This window comes from Serinus canaria, chromosome 12, assembly GCF_022539315.1.
Source record: "Serinus canaria isolate serCan28SL12 chromosome 12, serCan2020, whole genome shotgun sequence".
NCBI classification, from domain to species: domain Eukaryota; kingdom Metazoa; phylum Chordata; class Aves; order Passeriformes; family Fringillidae; genus Serinus; species Serinus canaria.
The window spans coordinates 10,775,454-10,802,997 of NC_066326.1; the positions used below are offsets into that span (position 1 = coordinate 10,775,454).

Consider the following 27,544-nt stretch of genomic DNA (forward strand, 5'->3'; position numbering starts at 1 on the left):
CCTAACTTCCAGAGAAGGGCTACTCAGAGCAGTCTTGCTTGCCTGGGAGCAACTCTTCCAGTGGAATGGGACCACTGCCACCACAATAACCCCTGCATGCTGCCCACACAGACACATTCAGCTGAGTGATGAAGGCTTTAAATCCCACTAGTCCTCAAAGAACACAGCCCCAAAACCTGTGACAAAAGTACCTGATGGATGGTGTGTGAAGTGCAAATGCACACAGCAGGAAACCATCCTGTGCAGACTATGACCAACAAAGAGCACAACAAATCTTTGGTTTCCTCAGTTTGTCATGAAGGCTTTGGCATCACTGATAAAATTTCCCAAGTTATAGCCAAGTTGTCAGAGAATGGATCTAAAATTAGTATGGAAGTTATGGAAGTCAGGGCTACTTTGGAACTTCCTGGGAGTCTGAAAGCACTTGACCACTGACCTTGTGCTTCCAACCAGCTTCTGCTATCGACAGCAATTTCTGTGGATCTGTTTCAATCTAACCTCAGCAGCAAAACACATAGTTTAAAAATTGGAAATAAACTTCTTTCTGTCCAAGACTGCTTGGTCATCAGTCTCCTGGAATTAATCTGAGTAAGAATTTCCACTTCCCACTTGCCAACAGTGCTACAAATCTTTTGTGAAAGAATCTGGCATTAAAACAGCCAGATGTATCACAACAGTCTCTCACCCCCAAGCAACTATTTTCCATACTAGATAAACCTGACTGAATACAGGCTACAGCTCTCAGGAAAATGCTGCCTAACACACCATATAGAGAACACAGAACCAAAAAAACATTTGATCCATATAGTCCCACTAATTTAAGCCTACAGAGAAATAATTTTTGAAAAGAAAAAGAGAGAATACAAAGACTGAAATTTTGATACCAAAGCCTAATGAGACTTTTCAGATACACCCACTCAAAGACCTCATTAGAGCATCAGGTCAGCAAAGATGTCTCATTCCTGATCAGCTAACTCTTATAGTATTTTATTGTAAAAAAAAAAATTAGACTATTTTTAAACACTTTAAGGCAAACCAGGTTTTAAAACAAGAACTGTAGCAAGACCACATTTTAGAAGCAACAAAATGCCAAATAATTCAACTTCAGAAATTGTAGAAGTCATACTGACTTCTTTCCCTCTTTTACAGACGTTGCTTTCAAAATCATCTTTAAAACATACATATTTAGATTAACTTTACCTGTAAATATATTTGAAATCAGAACCATCAAGCAAGAAATTAGACTCAAAAGCAATTATGCCTCACTGTAACAATGTCAAAACCTCCAAACAAACAAAAACCAGACAACAACAAAAAAATATGCACAGGAACTGGGTGTAGAATTGTTAGAAAACAGACTGTTTATGAGAAGAGAAATGCAGTCAGAAGTCCTCCTTCCAAACCAGGTAATAGATACAAGAACCTCATATGTGAAGCTGATATAGCATATGGACTGTGTCACTGAAAGAGGAGCCCTGGAGCACATCCAAGTGAATTTTAAACTTATTTCTGCTCATTTTATTCAAAAATTAAAAACCAGAGGAGGTTTGGGCTTTACAGGGACTACAAAGAGCAGAAAAAGAGAAGAATTTGTTCATGTGGGTTAATAAGTGCTCACAACACACCCAGCTGTGGGGAACATCAGAGCTTCATGAAGAGCTGAAATACAGAGTAAATAAAGAACTTATGCCTCCAGTTTCATAAATACCAGGTACAGGCAGCAGGCATTTCCATTTTAAGTAGGCCAGCATTTACTCTGGAACATGCCTCATATATTAGGATGGTGCTTTATGTCCTTTCAGGCAGCTCTATATTTTTAGTTTATCCACCAGTGAACTCTTGAGGATATGAAGCATTATGTACAGACCCAAGACTCACCAGAACCTACAACTGCTGCCTTGAAAATCAAAACAATAACTTCATAATGAGAAGCAAAATATGGATCATCTTCACCTTTGTAAGTACCAGGTCAGGGTATGCCTGGGTACAGTTAATCCACTGCTCCTCTGTGTTTATGACTAAACAAAGAGCAGCTGCCTGCAGCTTGCAGCTCTCCCCCAACTCCCTTGGGGGGGCCATTTATTGAGTCATAAACTCCTCTGATAGTGTTATCACCACAGCATTTGCACAAATACAGGTTGAAAGAAAGAAAGATTAAAAAAAAAAAAAAAAAGATAATTTCCTTTAGAGAGAAGGCAAGACAAAGCCTTTACAGATATGTTTGCTTTGAGCAAGGACTGACTGACAAGAGGGAGGCACGACAGCTGTGTACCTGGCTGAGGATGGCTGGGCACAGCATCCTCCAGACAGGAAACACACAGATTCATCTGAAACTACAAACCTGAATTCCAGAAAGCTCAAACAACCCTAAAGCCTTTCAAGTTAGATATACTGTATTTCAAGCAGCATACCATGTGATAGATCATTTCAATGAGGCTTCAACAGCCAAGATCTAGCTCTGCAGAATCCCAGGGGGAAGAGAAGTCCTGGCATTTCTAGAGTGCAGATACAGACCCTGCTATACCTGGTCCAAACTTTCTTTCTCCAGCCACACACACTGACTGTTCCTCTCTATCCTGATAAGTACACAACCCGTCTGTAAAGTACCCTGAAATCCACCAGAATGGAAACAACACTTTAGTAAAAGCCTGATGATCCAGAATGATCAGATACCTGCAGTACAGACCATGGCATCCAACTCTGTTTCTCTTTAGCAGAGAGAGATCCAAGATGAAGAAATTAAAGCTCCCAGCAGGCCATGCTTCAGCAGGATCAAGAGTACTTGAGCAAAACTGCTCCAACAGGATGGGAACTGCAGAAATACCTGCAGCATCCTCTCAGCAATCTAAGTCCCTGCCCACAGATTAGAGACAAACTTGCAGCAGAGGTCTAATGCTTTGCTTTGCATGCCAGAAGGGAACTGGGCTTTCACAGAGATCACTTGGAAATGTAAACACAATAAATTGACCATATTCCTTTTTATTATAGTCAAGGGCAAAGCAGAATACAGACAACTCATGGTTATGTTAAAAGTCTCCCTTCACTGGAATTCAGTCAATCAGTATTTAGCAAGGGCTTGTTTGCACACAGCAGAGTGACTCACAGTAAATGTGTGTGAAGTTTCCCTGCACTTTCATTACAAACCCTGAATGTTCATATACAGAGAAACTCACCAGTTTATTGCATTGTAATTTTCTTACATTGACAAGCCCTAAAGCCTTGAAAGAGGTAGGTTTACCTTTGTCTGTTATGAATAGTAGATTTGTGAGAAGCTGGACACAGAACAGGAAGGAAGAGTGCAGGATTATGAATGGCTCCTAGCTCAATGTATATAGCTCCTATTGACAAGGGAAAACACATGTCTGAGTACATGGCTCCTGCTAGCTTGGTTTGGCCAGGAGCTAGTGCACAAAAATTTCACCTTGGTCCTTCTGTGGAAGACAAGCACCTAGAGACAGTAAGGAAACCCCTGAAAAGAAGGAATACATGCTCTTCACTAACAGACATTTTTCTGCACACAGTTGCAGGAAGCAGGTTCTGTTTGAAATCTCAAATCACATTAATATATGGTCACTGGAGGCCTCATTTTCCAAGTGGCAGCTGGCTGGAGATTCCCTGGTATAACCACCAATTACGTAACAAAGTAACCAACCAAAATTCGTCTTCAATTCACATTTGCCTGTTGGGGTGAACAGAATGCAAGGGCAGCAGAATGGGTCACAAACACTCTGAAAAGCTTGAATGTGAGTGCATATTTGCACGGGGGAGGGAAGCAATTCACTAATAGGACTCGGACTTTTAAAACAAAATCATTTGTTTTCCCCTTCCCTCTGGACCCAAACTAAGAAACTACGCAGATTTCCACTGCCCACTCTCTTTTTCCTTCCCCACCCCCTTCTCACTGGCACGAGATAAAACCTTGGGGAAACAGCAGCAGCAATTTTCAATTCTCATTATCTAACGACAGCAGTAGTTCTTGGTGAAACTTGCGGTCAATAAACTACAGGCAATTTTGAAAGACACAATGGGAACTGCCCCTCCTACAGCTGTCCCATTATCCCAGCTTTTATTAGATTTAAAGCCAGCGATTTTTATGCTGTAGCTCAAGTTCTGCAGAGCCATGGAAACAGACCACCAGAAAAGATAAAACACTCCTAAATTAAACAGGAGCTGTCACAGTAACATCCTCTGAAGTCAGAGAACTTCCACATAAGCAAAGCATGGGATGCAGGAAGGAACCCAGAGCCTAAAGGGGCTGATGAGTCAACGCTCGGTGCAGGGATGCTGCACTGAGTCAACAGTGACGTGCCCAAAACTCAACATTCAGGGTGGTATCAATGGAAAAGCTCATGAGCAGGACAGGCAGGGCAAGTTGAAAGGATACTGGCTACAAAGGCAGACAACCAGAGCAGGATCCTGCTCCCATAATCATGAGCATCCCAGAACAGGCATCAGCTTTGTAGTCTGTGTTCTGGATGTACCTACCAAGAGGCAGAGGGAAATACTCATCTCTGGCTGGCAATTCAGCTGGCCTGTTTCAGATGACTTTTCAGAATCAGATGCATCACACTCCACATATGCCTATTTCTCCCTGTTGACTACAAGAGATGGCCCAATAGTCAGAAAATATACAAAACATGTAACAATAGCTATATCTCTACCATGCACCACAATAAAGTAACCTCTTCTAGGAAGAGGAGCTGTACAGAAAGCCAATAGAAATCAATTTTAAAACTCATTGAATGATTACCTAACATACTTGGTCATGGGGCAGAAATAACTAAGGGTATATCTCAACTCCTGGCTCAGAAATTTGTACAACAGGCAAAGGGAAATGGGTGTCCAAAGGAATGGTCTCAAACAAACACAGTAAAGGGGAAGAGGTAAAGAATTATTCTCATCCACTGTAAGCTGTAATTTTCAGTCTAGAAATCTATGGCTGGCTTTCTCTGAGTCTAATGTGTACCATGCCCTGCAGACATTTTTACCAGCCATCAAAAGGAACTTGCAGAGAAGCAGATGCTTCATTAAAGAATATTCAGCAAGCCTTATAAAATCCTTAGTAAAAAGCAAATGAACAAATCACCGCCATGCAAGTGAGAGGAAGTCACACATCCAACTTTGATTACATTTCCTCCTGCACTGGAAAACAAATAGTGTTTTTTTTAAAAAAGGTAAAAAATACAGAAGAAATGAAGAGATTCTGGCCTTTCTTTTCCACATTCCTCCAACCTGAATTTCCTGAAAGAGGAATGCGTGAGACAAAGCCATTTGGTATAAGATGCTAATTTAAACTTAAAGAAAAATAACAGCTTAAAAAGGGGAAGGGAGGAGGGAGATTTAATCCTACATGATAAAACAACAGCTTGTGATTGCTACATGTATCTCAGGAGTCAGAAGAGTCAGTAAGAGCAGTGAGGCAAATTGTCAGGGAATTGATCTGTCCTGGGACAAAAGGAAACTACAGAAGACATATTGCCTCACAAAGGTTGCATTTGACTTTGTACTTGCAGAACCCTCTAATGCCTACCTCTAGCTGCAAGGTGTTCTTTAGTCTCTCAAGCCCCTTCTTAAAACATAGCAAGATTTTCTGCCACATTGTCATCATCCACAACAAATTAATGTCCTATGCACTTCTCCCTCCAGGCAGTTTCTAATAAGAGTGGGGGAAAAAAAACCTGAACTTCACTGAAGACTCTGGGAACGAAGACAACCAGACAACCCCAGCTTTTGGTTTATAAAGCAAACCTACCAAAACCTCCACCAAATCCAAAAAAGATCCAAGTTATTAGGATCTTTCACTGCCCTCTGCTGTTACCAGTCATTTAGCTTCCAATGCACCACTCTTTAATAATGTTGGGCTGGGGCTCAGGGCTGGCAGCATCCCAGCCCCTTTCTCAGGCGGATTGGAGCCACAGCTTGCAAATATGCTGAAGTTTAATGCAATCTGTCTTCCTTGGTAATCACATTCTGCCTGCACTGCATGCAATAAAGATGTATTGGTAAATGCATTTGCTAAAGATATACTCCACTGAAAAGGCTACAAGCCTGATTTAGAGGAGGTAAGGAGGATAACAGAGGCTGGCAATAGATGCACCAGTGCTCTGCACACAGCAACCAGGGGCACGGATTGTGCAGCAGCAGCACAGGCACCACTTTACTTTAAAGCTGAGGAAGAAAAAGGAACCACATGTTTTGGGAGCTGGGGACTTTAGAGATATCAGAGAAAAGCCCTTTCCCTGGCAGCTTTAACCTTGCTGATTTGCAGACATACAAAGACCTTCTTTGTAAACAGGAAGGAAAAAAATTCCACTAGGACTAGCAACAACATTTGGTCTAATATATCCTGACAATTTTCCCATCTCCTTCTGTCGGGCTTCTTCTGGGAGCCGGCTGGCAGCTTGTTTCATGTTATACTTAAATCAGGCATACAGCTTCCCCTCACAATGCTAATGCAGAGAAAAACTGCTTCCATGAAATATCCACCTCTCCCCCACCTTTTGCTTTAGTAATCCCATGAGAGAAGTCTCAATTTTCTATTACCATCCTTTTCCCCACATCCACTTTACTATATTCTCAGCACCTTTTAGAGAATTTTCTACTGTCAAAAAAACCCCAAAAAACAAAACAGAAAAGTCTGCCCTTGAGGGACACCTGACCCACTGAATTCTCTCATGGTCCAGGACCATATCCTAGTTGTAATGTCCAAATACTTCATTTTCTTTTCCCCTTCACTTGTTTCAATAGCCAGAAATTCTTCCAAGGTACTGAGCAGCCACTGTCCTAAGGCATCAACAGAACCTACTGGGACTCTGCATCTCAGAAGGAAGAGCCATAAGGCTTCCTGGCTTCCCATACAGGATGAAGAGTTTTTAGGAGTATGGAATTTTCTTAACAGACAGCAGCTTTGCCCGGTACAAAACCTTTGTCCATGCAGCAATGAAAAGAAGCAAGACCTCCAACTGCAAAGTCCCATAACAGGAGATGTTTATCCTGGCTTTATCCTCCTATCTATAAGAGCCTGTTGAAAATGTTGCAGACATTGCCAAAGGATTTACTTAGCGTTTGCAGTATACAACATCCAAGAAGGGAAAACTAGGGAAAATCATTGACTGACTTTGAAACCTGGGAGCACTGGTCCTACTGTTGTGGTGGCAGCTTGGTACAACAGGACTCCCTGACAGGAATGAAGTTGGGACACGCTGTGTGACTGGGAAATGTGGAATGAATGTGGGAAAACAGATCCCAAGGAAGATCTGTCTCCTATAAAGATTGCAATTTGACTAACAGATACCACAGCTCTCAAAAACACTTCTCAGAAGATAGCACCATGCAAAACAAGACAGCAAAGCCAGCCAGTACAACAGAGAAGCTTTTGTTACCTTCTGAGCTGCACTAACACAGCGCTGATATTCCTTCGCCAGCTCCGAGCATTTGAGCACTTCACGTTTGTTTTCTTGGTAGCACTTCAGGATTTCAGACTGCAGGTTTGCACAGACAGGATCAGCATTCCTCCTCCTGCAGGGAAAACAAGCACAGAATGATGTGTGAAGAGGAGTTTTCAACCACTTACTACCACTTTGCCAGCAACACACATACTAATTTTATGCTGGAGTCATGTAGTCCTAATAGAGAAACTGGTGGGAGCACCAATCACCAAAGTGGGTCAAATGACCAACAGGGTACTTCAACTGAAAAATCCAGGGTACTTAGCAAAAAGAAGGAACATGATCTTTCTTAGCTGGTGTAGAAGGCCATTTCACCCTTATATAAAACATCATCTCTCCTCGGCATTGAGGAGGAAAAAAATCCCCAAGTCCAAGAGTTTCAATGATTTTCTCAACTCACACTGGAAATATTTGGCAGAACTCAAGAAATCCTGGCTGGGCCTGCACTAGATCTGCAACAGTCTGACAAGGAACTGAACAGACTTGTTGAATGAGCCACCTCAATCTATTGAATTCTCATCTATTTAAACAGTACAAGAAATCCAGCATGGTTGGAAGCACTGCAATTCTCCCAGCGACTGAAAAAAACCCAGAATAATAGCAAGACCAGATATCTTCTTCTTTGTAGTTCTGCAGAAATTAGTATTCATACTCAGTAAATGGCATTGACAGCTACCCAGGAACAATTAAGGATGATGTTCTTTTACTCTAATGTGCATGTGTACATATGGCACATCATCAGCAACAGTACCAATAAAGGGGAAGGTCGTTGTAAAACAATCCCAGCAACAATGGCACAAACACAGTAATGACAGTGACATCAGCTGCACAGACAGGCAGACACAAATTGCAGGCACTCACAGCACCATGGCCATGGTATGTTTTACCAGAGAGTAGGAAAACATATGCTTAGGTGTAGCAATCCTCAGATGTCGTCTCCTGAACCATAAATCCATTTAATTCCTTGCATTTCCTGCTCCAATATGCTTAGAGATCTGTGCCCAAATATCAAACACACCTCTTCCTTCCAAAGCACTTGATGCTACAGGCAGATATTAATGCCATGCTATGATGTATTCATTTCCACAGTAACAACAGACACTCATTCAGCAAAAAAAGCTTCATAGCAAGGCAGAGAGAGGGAAAACATGACCTGTCCCTGGGCATGTCACAGTCTCTCAGGTGGAAGAGACTTCTAAGAAATATGTCATCTTAAACCAAAATCTAAATGCTTTTGGAGAGCTCAGATATGAGTTTCCAAATCATGCACATCTGTGTAAGGTGCTCAGGAAAGAAGTGAAGGAACACAAGAAAAACAATTTTGTCTTTTCCATAACAGCAACCTGGGCACACTCTTACAATAATTTGGTTGAGATATACTCTAATTGATACTTCTTCAGTCCTCAGTCTTACTGCCAACATACATGGAGAGAGCAGGAATTTATCAGTATGACAGCCACACTACAACACTGAGATTTGGACTAGAAATCAGCAAGGATACTATACAGGCTTCTTTTTCTACCTCTTCACTAATCTCACAGCTTTTAGAAGAAACTTATTCCATGCACAGTCCCTAAGGGTTAGTGTTCATTTTTAATTTCTATGTTATATAGCAAATCACCTTTAAAGCCTTGAAAATCCATATTCTAAAAAAAAAAAGAAACCTCCAAATTTTGGGACAGAAAAGAACCCAGAGAGAGCTTCAGAAACTCATAATGTTGGCATTTTGCTTTGTCACTAACTTTAATATCACTCTAATCAAATCAGTGAGACTGTGGAAATGATACCAAACAATACCAGGTCAGGAAATACCACCAAATCCCTCAATTCATTGAAAAAGTTAAGACTTTTAAAATTAGTTTTTTTTAAACTCAGTGATGTTAAACTGAAGGGCATTTTGTAATTTTAGTATAGAAACCTGGAAGAGCTAAAAGGTACAGCACACCACAAACCAGTTTGTATTAATCTGAACTGAGCATGGTACAAATATCGTAGAAATATTGAGAGGTTGTCACTGTTGGCAGGGAGAGCTACAGGAATTGTTTTGCTTTAGATCACTGTCCTTCCTATGGTATCAGTCTTCACTGCCTAGAATAATTATGAAGTTAGGACCCCCCTGTGGGCTCAGACAGTGCTGCAAAGTCTGTGGCCCTCCTCCTTAACAGACCCCTTGGTGCTCAGCCCACAGGGCTATTTAAAAGCCACACAGTGGTGAGCAAGAAGCCACAAAAAAAGAGTATTGTTGCCTAAAGCCTACCAGAGGCAGGGGATCAATCAGCACAGACCAGTATGCATTGCCCAGCAAGTATTTAAACCAGCATTCCCACACACCACTTCCCACAACACAGGGAGGATTTATTTGGTACCGTGTACCCAAAATAACAAGATTATTCTTCTTTATTTCTTCAAAACAAAACCTCAAGCTGTGGTTATGCATCAATTGCACCAGCTTCTCAAAACAGATTTAGAGACACTAATCAACAAATTGCAAAGTTGGTTTAGGTAATTAATTATCAATACAAGGTACTGTGGAATCTGGCAGTACAGAAGTTATCCACATCCAGCAGATTAGTTCTGGTACCCATCTGGACTGGAAAGAGGTACCTGAAGTGCTCTGGTGAACAGCTGCCTGAGATGCTCTCCTCCCTGCACAGCAACCACAATGCCTGCCCAGTCTGAATCAAGGGGGTGCCACTCTCCTGCTCACCTTAACACTCAGCTTCAGGATGCAGCATTTGCACACTGGGGAAACTGCAGCCCTGTGCACAGACAACAGCTGCACCTTACAGGTGTCTGACTTTCCTCATGCATATCTCAGAAAAAAGGAATTAAAGCAGCAGCATCCAGCTACAAACACATCTGTAGAATACAATGACATTGTGGGTTAGTTCCAGAAGAGGTGGACTTTCATCAACTATCTCCCTTCACCCTTAGCCTAGCTCAAGGCTGTTGACACTAACTAATCTTTAGGAGAATTCATCTTCTGGACACCCGATCACACTGCTCCTGATGTGTCATTGAGGGTTTTTACTATTGTTTCTCATATAAGAGAAAAGGAAAATGGTGGAAAAGGGATGAGGTTTGTATATACAACTAGCAGAAGCCTTGTATGCTTTGACCTTTCTCCTAAAGTGGGTGAAACTTTTAAGCATATGTCACCACCAAATGAGGTAGACAGTTGGCCTCTGTCTAAAATAAAATATGCTGCAACTGCTGCAACTATTATCAAAACAGGTGTAAGAGGCTCATTTACAGCAGCAAGGAAAAAGGCAGGAGAGAAAGGCTGGGCTGGGAAGTGACAGCACAATATCTGCAGATGGAAGTATGGAAGACAAGCTCTTACAATACTTTGGAAATAAATACATGCAGGACATACAGAACACGAAAGATTAAATCAATAAAACACACTCTCATCTGTTTAAAGGAGGAGGAAAGGAGAAAGGATGACAGGTTGGAAAAAGTAAAAGATGAATTTAGAAACAAAATTCATTAGCAGTGCCTCCCCTATCACAGAGAGGAAAGAAACCTTTGCCTTGTCAGTGTGCAATGGGCAGGAAGGCTACATACACATAAAATCTGTGATTTCAGAACTTCCCCTCCCATGGAGAGATTTAAATCAAGTCTTTGTCTAGAAAAGAAGGGAGAGGTTTTCTTAAAATGAAACAAAGGGCATCCTTCTCTCTACTATCCCTTGAGGTAAGACAGAATGAGCACGATCTTGCTGCATTTTGACACCGAGAGTTACCAAATCCTTTCTATCACTGCGAATTCCCCTTACTTTATTTAATAAATGAAATCTCATCAACTTATCCTTCTTCTATTATCACTGCTGACATCAATCTGATAATATTGGCTTGGCGTGGAATCGTGCTATTATATGTCCTCTTGATATTTAATTTAAGAGAAACGTCTGCAGTGGGGTGAATATGTGAAGCAAGCTTTTTATTACTGGCAGCAGTAAGGACGCTGGGAGTGAATTAGACATTCATCTTAGTCAGGGCCAATCTAGTGGCTCAGAAGAGGTTTTTTTCTTAACCCTCTCCTAACTGTTCAATAGCAGCAGGTAACAGCTGCTTCAGTCAATAACTGCATTCGTTTGTCTTGGCAAATTCATTCCTACATGGATATAAACCCCATGAAGAAGTACAAAGTGTCTGGGAGGTTAAAGCAAGGTACTTTGAAAATTTCTATCATAAGCACTGCACTAGAAGGAGAAGTGCCAGTCTCAATGTCTATCAATTAATCAAGAAGCAACAGTTTCCAAAGACAAACACCCCAACTCACTGCAAAAAGCAATTAAGGCCACATCATCAGGATACAGACCCAGAGACAGAAGGTTTCAAACACAGCACTGTGGCTACTACTCAGGCGCTGCTAACAGGTTCCCTTTCTGAAAGAATTACAGACTCAGTATTGGAAAGCAAGGGAAAGCTGGAAAAGGTCTGTGTATTTGCTGGTCCTTCCACCCAGCTGAAGATCAGACTACCCAAGCAGAGATGCAGCTTCAGGGCTTTAGGAACTGGCAACTCTTTAGCCTTGTGCAATATCAGTAACTCCACAGTGAGTAACACACCATCACTTGGCTTTACTGGGAAGAACAGCAATTCCAGATGGAGTTAAGAGCAAGATCTTCTTTTTACATTTTACTCTGGGAAACTATTCAAGCTGAACAAAAAAACTCAAGACAGAAGCTAATGGTTTCTAAACACTTCGATACCTCTGCTCAGAAACTGATAAACAAAGACAAACAAGGTCTCTCATAAGCCAACTTAAAAGTAGGTGGCTCCAGCACACAGCTGCAAGCAGGAACATAAATGGGCCAGCAACCTGGAATTTCATGTGGGCCACAAAATCCAGTGACTGGATTCGCAGCTTTCTGCTGCATTATTTGACTAAGACCAGTGTCTAAACCAACTTGAGCAAACCACATTAGTCACCAGAGTCACTGGAGCAGAGACAGCCCCAGACACCAGCAATGAGATGCATGGGCAGCACTGCCAGTAAATCCTAGGGCACAAAGCAGCAGTTTCTGCATGTTGGGAAGGAATCAGACTCATTGTATAGCTGCTTAGTATGTTTATATATCCAGGGTCCATTACACACGTTTCAGACTAAGCTCAGTGATGTTTTGGTCACATAAATGTGGTGAGCTGCCAGGCTGCACTGTACATATATAAAACCCAATAGGTGGTTAACTGACCTGTAAAACTGCATCCTCCCTTGGGTAGCAGTTGGCTCTGATAGCTTCTCTAACATGTCAGAAAAAATGACTCCAGACAGATGCAATACACAGCACATAGAAAGGTTTCATTCTCTCTCATTATTGCATTCTTGACATTTACAGCAGAAAATTAAACACAATTGAAGCATTTCATTCACATATAACAAACTCATCAGCACAGAACAAACAGCCAGGCAAGCTAACTTTCAGCAAAGGATGCTGCACTATCACAAAGCACTGTGCCCTCACTACAAGCTATGGGATTCCCTGATCCTGCACATCAGCTTGATAACGTGGTTTGAATGGAAGAGGTAAGAGCTGTGTTACAGCTGTGTGGCAAGGGAAATAAGAGATGGAAGAAGCTTAATAGATTATCCAAATGTCTACTAAAAAATCAGTAATATTTAAGCTACATAACCTAGCACAGTGTAAACAAACTGCATGTCTCATGAGGCTAAACTAATAGGATAAGGAAGGAAGTATTTCTGATCAGCTTCAAGTACTCAAAACACTGCTCATCAGGCTTTGCCACTGATCCAGGTGGAATAGAAAGCTTGCAGAAGTAACACACAGTTTAGAACAAGAGGGGACAAACTAAAAGAAAAGGTGAAACCTCATGACAATTTTCAGAAGAACAGGGGTGCTACCCCCAGATTTCAGCTGAAGCTGCTGTATTTCTGTCTAAATCCTTCTCACATGCCTTGTCACACTGTCAGCAGCACACTCCTGCACACCTGTGGTTATTTCCCCCCTCTCCTCTTGACAGCTGCATTTTAATAACAGGTCACCCCCCTCTCTTTTTCCATACATTGTTCATGAAGTGCCAAATGAACGAATATTTTAAAGTACTGTGAGTTTCTGGGTGACTCTGTGATCCTACAGAATTTGCCACTCAAGTACTTCCCAACCTCAATTCCTGTTGTGACAGCTTGTTTGAAACTGCCACCCAATTCCCCACTGGAGCTCATGCACTCACTGCACCCTTGTTCTTCCCAGGACAGATGCCTCCTTTCCTTCCAATCACAGACAGGCAGAAGCTGTTCTGAAATCTTCTTCTGTGTAAGTAATTTGATTCTATCACTGAGAACAAAAGTTACCACAGAAGTCCAAGTCTCAAGTGTCAGCCACTTGCTGTGTCACTGTACTACATTCAGTAGAAACAGCCTGCCCCAACCACATTTCATTCATCAAACAAAAAAAACAAACATACAAAACCCCCAAACTCTAGAACATACAGATTGATGTTGAAAGTGACTAAAATCTAGCAGTTGTCTGTAACAACCTCTAATTTTGGAAATCAACAACAACTTCTTCATTTCCATCATGAAATTGATGCAAAGACATTGTGTGACCCACGCAACGCTGGTTCCAGCTCTCCATCTGACTTATTCCAGTGTGTCACAACCTCCCCTGTCCTCCTACATGGTTTATGCCCACACACAAGTGTTCATTTCCCATTTGATCAATGGGCTATACTGACAGACTTTCACTTATACTTCATTGTGTTCTGCCAAGTGCAGTTTCAACCAAATTTAACTGGATTCCTTAGACCCCATAAGCTGTGGGCACTGGGGCTGTGGGTCTCTGGGGGAACAGAAGGGTAGCAATTAGCAAAAAACTGAACTAAAACCTATAAAATAATATTATCCTTATCCTACTGAACCTGCAAATGCAATAACTAATCACCCCTATTAGCATTTTGCATGGCAGATGGCAAGTGGTTTAGAATAATGAGAGACTTTTCCCCACAAGTGGATAATTCCAATGTACATTTGGATGTAAATTCTTTACTGATTATGATGGTAGAATACTGAGCTATGAGAAACTGCCAGTTTGGAAGATGAAAGGAAAACTACTGCCTCTTCCTTCACTTGCCAAGAGATACAGAAGTTAAGAGAACTGGATCTCCTGCCCACAAAGCCATGCACCATTTTTTCCCAAAGATGCCAAGCTACTAAAAGTTGACTAGCAAAGATGAAGAGCCTAAAGTTAGCAGCAAAACAGTCTCTGGAAGCCAAGCAGGAATGAGTCAGAATCTTGTTGCTGGAAGGAGTTCTCTGAATCAGAAAGGAAGCTGGCTCAGCTCCCACAAGGCAGAAAAGCAATATAGCAAGCAATAACTGCATCTGAAAACAACACACAGCCCAACAAGTGACCCGAATAGGGATTTTCTTTCTTCAGATAAAAAACAAAATCTAAAAACTGCTTAAGATCTCAGGTCAGGAAGGGAAGGCATGCAGTCTGTAGAAGATATGCAGCACAAGCCCTAAGAATATATGGGTTGTGACAGTGTTACAATGTCTGGGAATTAGTTAGGGAACTGTTGGTCTATTAAATACCTTCCTCAAAAGTTTTCTAAAGAAGGTAACTGAAGATGTGATATGCTGATTTCATATAACCACAAGACATGAGGGGCAGCAGGTTCAGTAAATGTCTCCTATGTGAGATGATCTTATAATAATGTCACACTGCAAATAAAATGTTCTTTTTTTAAAAGAAAACCCTGACTACCCATTTGAATGGCAGTTACTTCACCAAAATGCCACTGAGCACTGCACTAGATTCCTGTAGTTTACTTCACACTACACAAAGGGATGGACAAAAATATGAGTCCATTAGTATATTGTGCTCTGACAGAGTGGCATGTCCTGCTAAAGATGCCAAAATAAATTTAGAGAGGAGATTGAAGCTGCCGGTGTTAAAGTTCAGGTGGGATCTGAAGCTAAACATTCAACTTATTAAAAAAATTCCCTTGCTTCTGCCCATATTCTCTAAACTTCAAAACCACAGTGCCCCTTTTTACCAAGCTGTGCAATTCTGAACACTGACTCAGCAAAGATCCCCATTAAGCAGCTACTCATCCCTCAGAGAACATCAATAATGGTGCTTTCCAAGCAAGCACACACATAAACATAAAGTCTTACAAATCTATTTTTGGGGGGAGGTTGGGGGGGGGGGGGTTGGTTTGTTTGTTTCTGTTTTTAAGTGAATATTGTAAACTAAAGAAGTCCTCAAAAAATAGAAAAAAACTTCATAAAAAACAATTTAGATAACATGGTTCTAAGTCTGAAGAACAGCACATGAAGCATCTCAGGTGCCTCCTGAGGCTGCTCCAGCGTGCTGCTGGTGGCCCTTGCAGTCAGCACAACACTGACCAGCTCCCTCCAAGGAAACAATATTCATCCCTGAACAAGTGCTCCTGCTGCCTTCCAAATACCAGCCTTTTGGGTCAAATTAGTTTGAATTGCAGTGGGTATGGTAAGTATATGTCCCACACATGCAACTGCCAGGACTAGCAAGAAAAATGCAAAAATCACACAAATAAATAAATAAATAAATAAATAAATATTTAAAGTTATTGAAGCCCAGTTTGATGGCAGAGATGGTTTTTCTCTTCTATTAGGGAGAAAAGGACTTAAATCTCCCATCAGCTCAGCATTAAACACCACCAACTTCCTCTGTGCAGATGCATCACCATGTGCAAGGCGTCCACAGCAGTCCTGCCACAGTCCTTATTTCCTCAGAGGACAAAAATATAAAAGCTCTGACCTATAAAAGAAACTATTTCCTGAAATTTCCCCAGCTGGTACTTGCCTTTGGTGTCTTCTACCACCCCTCCAAGACTTCAGGAGGAGAGTGACTCAACAGCAAGGACACAGAGTGTATAATCTGGAGTCAGGAATACAATTACTGTTCAAAATAGCAACATTGCCCTTGAAATCAGTTGCGACTGAATTAATGCCCAGATTGTTAGAGTGTTACCTCAACTTTGCCTCAGGCTCCTAATTAGCAAACAAGTCATTAATTCACTGGTAACAAGTGGTTTCTCAGGCATTATTGCTTCTGACATCTTTAATTCACCACTCTTTATGGAAAGCTTCCCCAGACAACTTTAACCTCAGTCCTTTACAGATCAGCCCCACACCATTACCACCAGCACACTCCACCACACACACATTGAAGACAGGCAGAAAAACACAGCAGGAATAGGCTAAGCTGGATCGTTGATTAATATTCATTACACCTTTCCCAACTCAAGCCAAGGGGAGGGGAAGGCCAAAGGCAGAAAAAGTTCTGGATTTTGGTGTGGATCTGCCATTATTTGTAAATACATAAGACACTATGAAACCTGGAGAAACCTTGCTTTCAGCATGGTACATGGTGGAATATGCAATTCCCAATGTGAGGGCAGAGATATGCTTTTATTTTCACTGTATTCTCCACAATAAAGAGCTGTGAACCGAAATATTTCATGTCCTCTGATGCACAAAGTATGACTGAGGTTTGTTTTAACAGCTGCACAAATATCCATGCTTTTGAAAACAATCTGCATTTGGCCAGCCAACAAACCCTGATCTAAGGGCTTTATAAAGGAAACATTACTACAGAAAACAAGTGCTTTTCATGTAAAAATCGATAGCAACAGAAACACCCCTAACAGACTACGTGGAGCTTTTGGCACCTCCTCCTTTGCTATTTGAGTCCTTGCTATTCAGATCTTATTTTATAAATGCCCAAGTTCCACCAATGTAGCAGTGAAGAAATGCTCCTGCAGTTTTTCAGAGACACCAGTTTTCCAGAGCTAACAGAACTGCAACCTCAGTTCATTGGACTCATCCCTCATCACGCATGAGAGGAAACACAATACTGCGAACATTAGATTGAATGTTACTCATTTTACTAACTGGGCAAAACAAAACTCTTATTTAGAAGCAGCATCTTAGTAATCCTCAAGAACTGAACTTCAGAAAGAACATTCAACAGCTTGGATAAAGCACACAATCTAATAAATTTTCAAGATTTAAAATTTGGTTCAAAAAAAGAATAATCTGGCCCAATTGGAAAATTTATGCAAATCCACTGCACATATTCAACTTCTATTTCCACATACCATATTCCTAAAGCAGCAGGGGAATATATGTTGCTAGGAAATCAATGCACTGGTACAAGTAGTTCGTTAACAATAGGCCTTCCAAAATTCATAAGGAAAATGTTTACATCCTAAGGTAATGAGTGAAAAATTGTGTGAAGCAGAACTGAAAGTGATCAGAAACTTTTTCTTTCAGTAAAATGCACACCAGATAAAATGACAAAAAGTCAAAATTCACCCATATACTTTTGCCCTCTTCTGAAATAAATTTGAGGAAACTCACGCATTATAATCTCTTAGAGAATATTTTAATTTCCTACTAAGAGCAATTTTATAAAAGTGAGAAACAGAAAAGCTTTGACTAATAACTCATCTCTTTATTTGAAGATTATGAAACAGACTCAGTGCAGACAGAAGAAGGAACAGCTAGCACAAACCAAGCACCAAGGGAAGAACAGGACTGGGACAAAGTCAAATAATTTTGGTGAAAATATCATCATTGCAGGGCACAAAAGGACTATGTTGAGGTAAGGATATGGATAAGCTTTCAGCAATAATCAATCTCTTACTCCTGAAAACTCTTAAATCCCTGTTGGAGAGGTTCTTAATTTCAACACTAAATTAATCATTTATCTAATCTAATGATAGGAGAAATCCCAGAGCAATTTTATCTGAAAACTATGATGTCTTTACCTTCTCCTTTGGCTTCACAACAGTCCATATTATAACTGTTTCAGACCTTGTCTCCTGGGCACAGTCCTCTGTTGAAATACCCAAGGCCTCACAGTAGACTTCAAGATTAACAAACTCAATATAAACTCACATAACTATTTTATAAACTTTCCATATCTACATAAAGAAACAAAAAAAGGTAGTTTCTATAGGTTCCAGTTAATCTTGCTATTCTGAGGGGCCATCAGCCCCATAAAATCTTGTGTAATTCAATAAAACCTTTATTTCCATGAGTACTGAAAGCAAGCCATACATTCCCTGTTGCCAGCAGACAATCCATCCATGACCTTTCCTCCCCCACCCTCACTGAATCAGTGTGGTTTTCTACTCCACGTTCAGTCAGGAGGATACTCAATGCTTGCTGGTTTCTCTAATGTAATCACCTTAAATACTCATGTCCATTAAGTTTAAAGACCTTAGGACCATTAAATGAAACTCTCACATAGTAGGTCCTACATGGAGAAAATCTCTTTGGCAGTTTCTCCATTGGAAAGCTGCCTTAGATTCACAGCTGATCTCCACCAGGATAAGATAAGTTGATAAGATCAACTGAGATTCTTTATGCACTCCTTGATAACAGCACAAAGCATAGGCAGTCCTCTCAGCATAACATGCAAAGCAACAGATTCATTAGTAAGCAGCTTCAGAAACAGTTCTGAAAGCTATAGGGAGATTTCATAGAGAAACTCAGCTTCAGAACAATTTTATCTTTTAACAGCTTCCTAATCCCCTCACCCGACTCCTGCAGCTTTACCTGTTAGAGTCACACCCCCACCCAGGCCAATTCTTGCATCCAAAAGTAACTACAAAAATAAAATTTTTGAAAAGTGATAAGACAACCTTCACAAAAGAAAATAAATCACACACACGCACAAAAAAAAAAAAAAACAAAACCAAAAACCAAAAAAAAAAACCCAACCAAAAAAGCCCAAACCATCATATTGAAGATAAATCTAGAGTGCTGCACTAAGCCATAACCTCTTTACTGATGTTTTTTTTCCTTCCCCTTAACAGATTCCGGGACTGTAATAACATTTAATCCTCAGAAGCTAATCTAAATGTAACACTCAAAAGAAGACAAAGACAACGCAACAGAAAGAAAATTTGGCCACTGCCTTTAGGGAGTGCTGCTTTATCCCTGGAGCGAGTGCATTAATACAGCCTGGAATGAAATGCCATTTTATTCTCTGTAGCAGGGAGGGGATTAGCAAGTTGTCTTCTCTAAACCCAGTCTGAGTCATGGCTCTATGAACACTGAGAAAAGGATGTGGAATGAAGGGAAGGGTGGGGAGCACTGGCTTTTTATTTACACGCTGCTTCCTTTGTGGGTGGTTACTGATGTGCACAGTTTGCTAAACAGGGAAAGAAGGCAGGGGAAGTTCTAGGTCCCCTGACTTTAATTCTGTTGGTTAACAAAAGAGAAAAATAACAATGCACCAATTATAACAACACAGTTGAGACAATATGTCCATGGCAACTGTCCAATTCACCACAGCATGGAAGCAACAAGGGCAAGTTGCTTAAGGTGCTGAAAGCTGTGCTCAGTGGTATCTTGTTGCTAGGATCTTTTTCCTGGGAGGAAATAAAACAGGTTGGACAGAGCCCAGAACAAAGGAGAAGGAGACTCTCTGATAGGAGGTATGTGGAGTGGAGAGCAGGTTGGCTTCAGGTGAAGAGATGAGGAACAAAATCCATTGCACAAGTCAGGCCATGCAGAAATCAAACCTTGAAGTGGAAACCAAGAGCTAATGACTGTGTCAGTGATTTAATATAAAGCTCAGCACTAAGTACTTCACTTCTGTTTTTATACAAAGGGAGACAGGAAGGTTTACTTGCCTACCTCGCAGGCATGCTGTGAAGGGTCACTGGTGGAAAGGTGTACAATATTCCTAAATTCTGCAATGCTTGACAATCACTAAGGAGTGGAAACAGTCCATGGAATGCTTGACCACTTGTGCAGAGCTGTAAGTGTTGATAAAAGAATTACAAAAGTCATTAAATGCCAAGAAAACACTGGGGTTTTGTTTCAGATATTTCTTCTCTTTGCTTCAACACAGACTCAAAAAACAGGGTACTCACTGTGGAAAGAGCCCCAGCCCTATTTCCCTTTTCCTCCATCAGCTCTGCTGATACACAGTGGCAGAGAACAAATACAGGGTAGACTGGTCTTACAAGGCAGAGGCACCAGGGGCAGGTCTTCATAATGTAACATGGATAACAGAAGCTCAGGAAGAGACACTACGGTGAAGGATGTGGACTCTCTGCAGCTGGAGAAAGTGCCACTCCTGGTTTCCTTTCCTTAAGGAGATATCATAGTCCAGCACTGGAAACAGGCAGACCTGTACTTCATTCATCCTTTGGCTAATATCCCATTTCACATAATTTTGCAGAAGTGTCACTTTATTCCTGTGAACCAAAGAACTAGATCTGCATAAATCAGTCTAATCTATCTCAGCACCAACTGTACTTCTATGTCCAATACAAAAGTACAAACCAGGAAAAGCAAACTATTCCTTCCAGTGAAGTCACAGGACCTTGTAGGCTATTACAATAAACAGGCTGTAGAAAGACTTGAATGTAGGATGCCTAACAAGAGAACCTCACAACTCACAGACTTCAAGTCCTACCAATGGAGCACGGATGCCAGTGTAGGAAGGAAACCTTCCCCTGACCCTGTCCCAGCCTACCATGACCCAAGTGTGAGGCACAAGAACACTTTAGGAGTGTTTGTACAGTCTTCTGTACACAAAGCAACACTCTGGAAAGGGTCACTGCACGCTGATGGAAGTGACACACTGCAGGTGGATGGGGGAAAGCAATGATTCTTCCTGCATGTACAGTTATCAAAGGGCATGATCAGTCCCAGACCATGAACTCCAAAGCTCACCCTACTGCAATCCTGGCTACTGCTGAGAATTTCTACTGTGAAGAACTAGAATGCATGATATTCAACTTCACCCTCAGTTTCACTCATGCCACTCGTCCCTTTTCACGACACTCCCAGCCATGCTATTTTTTCACACAAAATTCACGGTAGGGCAGGTGCCTCTTTTTGCTGCAAAGAAGACAGCCCAAAGAATCTGTCCCTTTATAATGGCTCCAGTTCATATTGCCATCAAATTCAAGAGCACTGTACAGTAAGGCCAGAAGCCAGGGACTGTTAGATAATAAAGGCTCAAAGAAAAGGGGAAGAAACCCTTAAGAGACCACAAGCACATTCTCTGAATCTTGAAAGAAAGAATTCATAAGCATTTGTGTTGGTCTCTGCCACTAACCTTTGCAAGAAATGGCTGCATTCCTGAGTTTCCTACATTACCAGTCTTTGTTTCCACAAGAAACAGAACAGACCAAAGGAAACTGAAACATCAGGAACCAACCTCCAGACTGCCTATAAAAAATAAGGTAGTTACAGCCTGAACTAGTAAGTGAAGAACACAACCCCAGGTCCCAATCACTTCCTTTTCCAAGTCACAAGGATAAATCACCACCACACAAGTTCATAAAAACTGATCACACATTTGCAGAAGTAAATCCAAGAAAAGATTCCATTGATCAGAGACTATAAGAAAGTTATGTCCTATGAATTTTTTAAATTTTATTTTAAAAGAGAATTTAAAATTCTGCTATGGAAAACAGGATGGAAATGCAAGCAATGTGTTAGCTGCCTTGTTTTGGCTTCTTTAGCAACTTATTGCTTGACTGTCCAAACAAAAAATGTGAAATAACAACAGGTTATGTGACACTTTGGCAGTTAAACATAATTTTAAATAAAGACAGCACAATATACTGCACACCCCACTAATATATTCATCACTACTATATTATCTATTTATGCAATTAAGTATTGTCGAGTCTGGATTGGACCCAACCGGACTACATATGCTGCTACTCCAGTTTATTGCATGTTGGCCAACTGTTTACCCAACTGAGATTCGAGTGCTGCTCTTGACAGCGTAATTGCTTTAGCCTCATTAATATTTAAGAATTATAGAAAATATTTTTTCTTGGGCAGCTGTTAGTGCATGTGGAACAATAAGTTATATAACACTACTGACAAATACAAATATAATTTAAACACTCTATACGCTCACGGTAAAAAGGTGACATTAAGGGTCTACTTATTGTGCTAAGGCAAATAAAAATGACCAGAAAAATCATTGCACCCATTCTAAGAAAGCAGTCATGAAAATTACAATTCTCATTTGAAACTAACAGGGATGAGATTTAGACTGTTCATCTTTTTTTCCCCTGGACAATGAAAACTTTAGAAGTGGTGCCATTCTTCCTACCCCCATGCACCAGCCCAATGCTACAGTGTGTAGGTTAAGTACAAAAGGTCAAAGTTAGAATAGATTAAACATGTTCCATTGCTATTTTGAAAACCCTAGTAAATATTCCTATCTAATATTAATTTTTAAAGTCCCTCTCTTCTCCCTCATTCTTCCTTGCAAAATCTATCAACTTTATACTAAACTCTGCAAGCATAGCACAGAAAGAGAAGATGCCAGCTTGCACTTCCTCAGTCCCCGACAGGAGGTAACTTCACACTCTGTTGACAGGAACATCCAGAAGCTACACACAAAATGTTATGGAATGCAACTGGAACTGCTGAAAAGAACAAAAATGGCTCCTCACTTTATCCGTTCCTCTGCCTTGGTGACTGCCTCCTGATACTGCTCGGATGTCATCTTGTAGATCTCTGCATTCTGAAACAAAGAATAGAATGCTCAGCTATAAAAATTAAAGGCATTTCAGATCTTATCTTGTCACAAAGTCATCTTCTATAATTAATAACAATTTCCAACAAGAAACAGAATATTCAGTTCAAAGAATGCCAGAAATACTTAAGAATCAATTTTATTTTCAACAAAATGCATCAAGGCCACAACACATCTCTCATTCCAAGGCTCACTTTTGTTAAGGGAAAATGGGGGGAAAGGTCACTACCAACCAACCATGAGCTTTGGTTATTCCATGTAACCACAAAAACAAGGTGTTTCCAGCACAGAGCTATTTTGAGTTCGGTCATGTTTTGTTCTCTTCTCTCATTAATTGCTGTGAAGGATCTTGTAAGTTACTGACATGCAAGTATCAAAATTGGCTGCTAGCACTGGAAAATCCATTTTACATTTCAGTGCTTCTACTTATGTTACTTATTCTTTAAAAGAAAATTATGCAGCCTGTTTCCCTTCTAACAACATAGGGAGGCATATCAGGTCTCAGTTAAGGCGCTGCCAAACAGAGTCTTGAGTGTCTTGCTGCAGGGCTTAAGAGGTTTGCATTAAATTCTCCTGAACTTGCACAGAAAGTTTTAGCTCACAACTGCTCAGTCACTACATGTGGAGGATGAATTCCTCCTCTGGGCTGCACTGAGGAGCCTCCCAGGCACAATCAGCAGGAGGGAAGGGCTGCACTCCCCCAGTGAGTGCACTACAGGTCTGGTGTCACTAAGCTGCTGATAAAGCCGCTTTAGGCAAAGCCGATATTGCAGAAAATATGCAATAATCAATCAAAAAAAGTGACAAAATGGTATTGAAAGCAAGGACGGCTACTCATTTACGGCCAGTTCGAGCTGCTATCTTATCTCTCCCCAAATTTGGTCATTTTATATAGAATACTATTCTTGCCCTTTTTCATTTATTTTCCCATAAATGCAGCTGGTCCTGCGCATGATGAGCCAACACTTACTGTTCAGTGGTTGGAAAAAGGAAAGGACAGATATAACTCAAGTTCTGTTAGTGGTTCTGCCACTTGTGCAATCTTGGGCAAGTCACCGTTTTCCATCTGCAAGTGAGGGATAACAGCTGCCTGTATCTCTGAAGTTGTGTGAAGCTCAGCTAATTGAAAGGTTTATAAAGGTTTTCAGAACCTGGGCTTCAAGGTGCTATATTTAAACGTTTTATCTTTAATGCCTGAATTTATGTTACATACCAAAAGAAACACAGAACAGATTTTGCTTTTCAAACTTTGGCCTAGGAGACAGATTTAAACTGAGGAATCATGAAGGACTAACCACTTCAAAATGCATTTTATCTGCAAATTATCTTTAATGTTTTTGTTTACTTATGTATTACACAGTGGTCAAACTTCAATGCTATTAAATCCATTTTTCTCCTTCCTATATTGAAAAGTTCAGCTTTTAATGGTGCCTTTTTCTCTGGCCTATAAACAGACCTCATGACTTACAGCTCCCTGCTGTTACTTATTCACACATGAAACCACAAGACCTGTGCTTCATTAATTAAATTTGCCATTAAAAATTAAATAATGTGAATAAGTAGATGTAAGCGTTATCTCCATTGGGCTTCAAAGGTCTCACCATTTCTCCAATTACTACCCAAGCAATTTTCATATTTCATACTGTCTGATTTCTCAAAGGGACTGGATCTGAGAGATCAGAATGAGAGAAAGTGGGAAAAAGAGAAAGCAAGGTAGCAAATTTAAACATTTTTCAGGCAATAGGAAGCAGTCCCATCAGACACCATTAGCCTGCAGCACTCTGCAGTGAAACAGCAGCGGGAGAGGAAAACAGGAACAAATCTGTTGTACGTGAGCCCCAGCATGAGGTCATGTTTAACCCACCTGAAGAAAGGAACGATGGTCAACAGAATCATTTGCTGGATGTGCTGTGGATTAAAGTGGTTGTGGCACAACCTTACCTACTTTATTAAAGTTCAACTGCCCAGCACTTTGGTCAGGCTCATCTCCAACAACATCAGCTATGGACACGGACAAAAATAGCTGGGAAAGGAAGCCAGGCTTTAGCTCTGAATTCTGAAGGTGCTAAAAGCAGGCAAATGAGAGCCTGAACAGATGCAAGAATCTCAGTGAGGGGAAGGAGGAAAGGCTTGGTCTCAAAGCAACCACCGGGCATCATGCAAAGATTGAGGAGGGGCATAGAATACCTTCAACCTGCAGATAAAGCTGCTGAGCTTTAAAAATGAAAAGGAAACCTTTCCCTGTGATCCAGCTGGGCCTCTTGGTTTTGAGACCTCACCCCTCCAAAAACTCTAAAACCCAATAAAACAATATTTCTAATCCTATGAATCAGTACCTTTAAATGTTTCCCCAAGTAATAAAAACAGGGGGCTACAATTTAAATCTGAGTTTGTTCAACAAGCAGATTTTTAAAATACATTTTCCTTGGCCTTTAGACTCTTTCCAACCTTAGGAAAGTCACATTCCCTTTGGTCCTAAACATTAAATGAGCAACAAATGGGCTAAATGGGGAAGAGAAGGGCCTTTCAGCATGGGCACAGACACAGCAGGTTCTGTGATCTGGGGCTTCTACTAATAGAGAATAATTTTCCAACTATTCTCATCTATACTACTTCAAACACAAGATCTGCTTCATTTTCAGCAGTTTACCCACCACACTATGGCAGGAGAGAATGTTCCAGTGGCCTAGAACTTTCGAGGGCTTTATAATAAAGCTGCAAACGAGGAGCTAAGCCAGGAACCACCTGAGCATTTCCCCCAGCTTCAGCAGGGTCACCTCCACACAAGAGCCATTCAGCAGGATCAAGGTGTGGTATTTGCACTTGAAACAAAGTCTGAGCTGCCTGTAGTCTTAGTGAAGTCCTTTATCTTCACAAAACGATATTCAGTAGTACAGTAAAAGAGAGAACATTCCACACGAAATTACAAGACATGAACGCTGCTTTTAATTTACTTTCACATTATTTGATGCTTGAGATAAAATGGCAGCTCACAAAGAAAAAGTTGAACATGAGACCTCAACTATTATTAAATAAAGCTCCTGGCAGTCTTAGTTGCAGAAATAAGTTTAAAAACATGACCAAAGGACACCATAAGGGCTCAAATAACAAAAGATACAGAAAGAATGAATGAACCACCTAAAATGTTTCACTTCTCTCAATAAAGCTGAGCCTTAGGGGAGTCAACTTCAGAACATCAGAGCTTTGTCATATGGGGAGAGAGCTCTCCAGAGAAGAAAAACAAACTAAGCAAAGAAATGTTAGTTTGAAAGACTTTTCCCCTGCTATTAAATGATGGTTCGTAGCAAATAATAAAAACACCAAGAAGTGGTAAAAATACATAACAAGAGCCTAAAGTGCAACAGAACCACTTTCCTTTACCCTGCTCTTTTTCTACAACAGATTTGCTGCTATACCCTTGCTCTCCACTCTTCCAAAACACCCTTGTGCTAAAAATTCCCTTCCAAAGGGAATCAGTTTTAAAACTTAGAGCTAAATTTGGAGTCATTTTAATTCAGCATTCCTCCTTGGCTGCAAACATGCAGAGAAACTCCAACACTCACTACTACACCTCACTACACTGCCCAGGCCCTTTCCAGAACATACAGCAAAGAAAGCAAGAAGACATAATAGCAGAAGACTGAGTTCTCAGGGTTATTTCAGGAGGGAAAGTAATTGAAACATAAAGAGAAAACCCTGCCAGCTCATTCTCACACTAACATTAAAACACACTCCTTACAACTTCAGTGAAACATGTGCTACTTGCAGTAACATGTAAAACAGAAAACTGAGCAAAACAAGCATGAGGAAATCAAAATTAATCAGATTTCATGTGAAATTATTTGTGAACATCAAGCAGCAGCATTAAAAACCTGACCCTGGGACAAAGATTTCTCCATCAGTTTCAGTTCGGGTCAATAGATTAGAAGGTGTCTTGATTTAAAACCAACAAACCCAACCACCACCACCACAGATATCCTGAGATATTTTGACACCTCAGAGTATAGAAGCTTGTCTGTGGTCACAGTGTTTAGAGATACAAAGAGGATTAACAGCTGTTGAAATGCTGCCAGCCTAGATGAATGCCAGTGATAGCTGTGATGAAACGAGCAGGGCAGTGGAGGCCCTGACAAATGCTGCAGATGACAGCCGGGAGATTGGATGGTGCAATCTGCCTCGCACCTGACAGACGTGCTGCTTCCATCCCTTCTCCTGACATCCACACTCACCAGCCTGCAGCAAAATGCCCTTTGCAAGCCCCTCTCAAACCCAAAAGAGCACGAGAGGCAGTGCTGTGAGCAGGGCAATATGTGGTGTGCCCCACATGGGCACTGCAAATTTCTGAGAGAAACAGGTAAGAAAAGCAAAGATTACTTCTTACATAGCAAATGTCAGCTGGAAGACATTCAAATTCCTGCTTCCAGCTGCTTCTGAAGCCAGAAATTAGACTTCACACCACCCTGAGGAGCAGCACAATTGTGGCCTGCCTGCACACTCTTGGGGACAGGCAGCACACACATGCCCTGGATGCAGCTGCTGCCACGGAAGCTGCAGA

General features: G+C 41.0%; 1 protein-coding gene across 4 annotated transcripts in view; it reads right to left on the reverse strand.

The window, feature by feature from the left end:
• CHCHD6 (coiled-coil-helix-coiled-coil-helix domain containing 6) overlaps nucleotides 1-27,544 on the reverse strand; it is a 109,165-nt gene that overhangs the window by 29,220 nt on the left and 52,401 nt on the right. For 2 of the 4 annotated variants that reach the window (XM_030228087.2, XM_030228088.2), the window contains exons 6-7: nucleotides 22,907-22,977; nucleotides 7,383-7,518 (exon numbers count right to left, since the gene is read on the reverse strand). In XM_030228087.2, coding sequence (XP_030083947.2) covers nucleotides 7,383-7,518; nucleotides 22,907-22,977 — 207 coding nt within the window. Of the gene's footprint in view, nucleotides 1-4,508; nucleotides 4,599-7,382; nucleotides 7,519-20,111; nucleotides 20,234-22,906; nucleotides 22,978-27,544 lie in introns of those variants that run through there. The other 2 variants (XM_050979359.1, XM_030228089.2) reach the window with 2 other exon arrangements.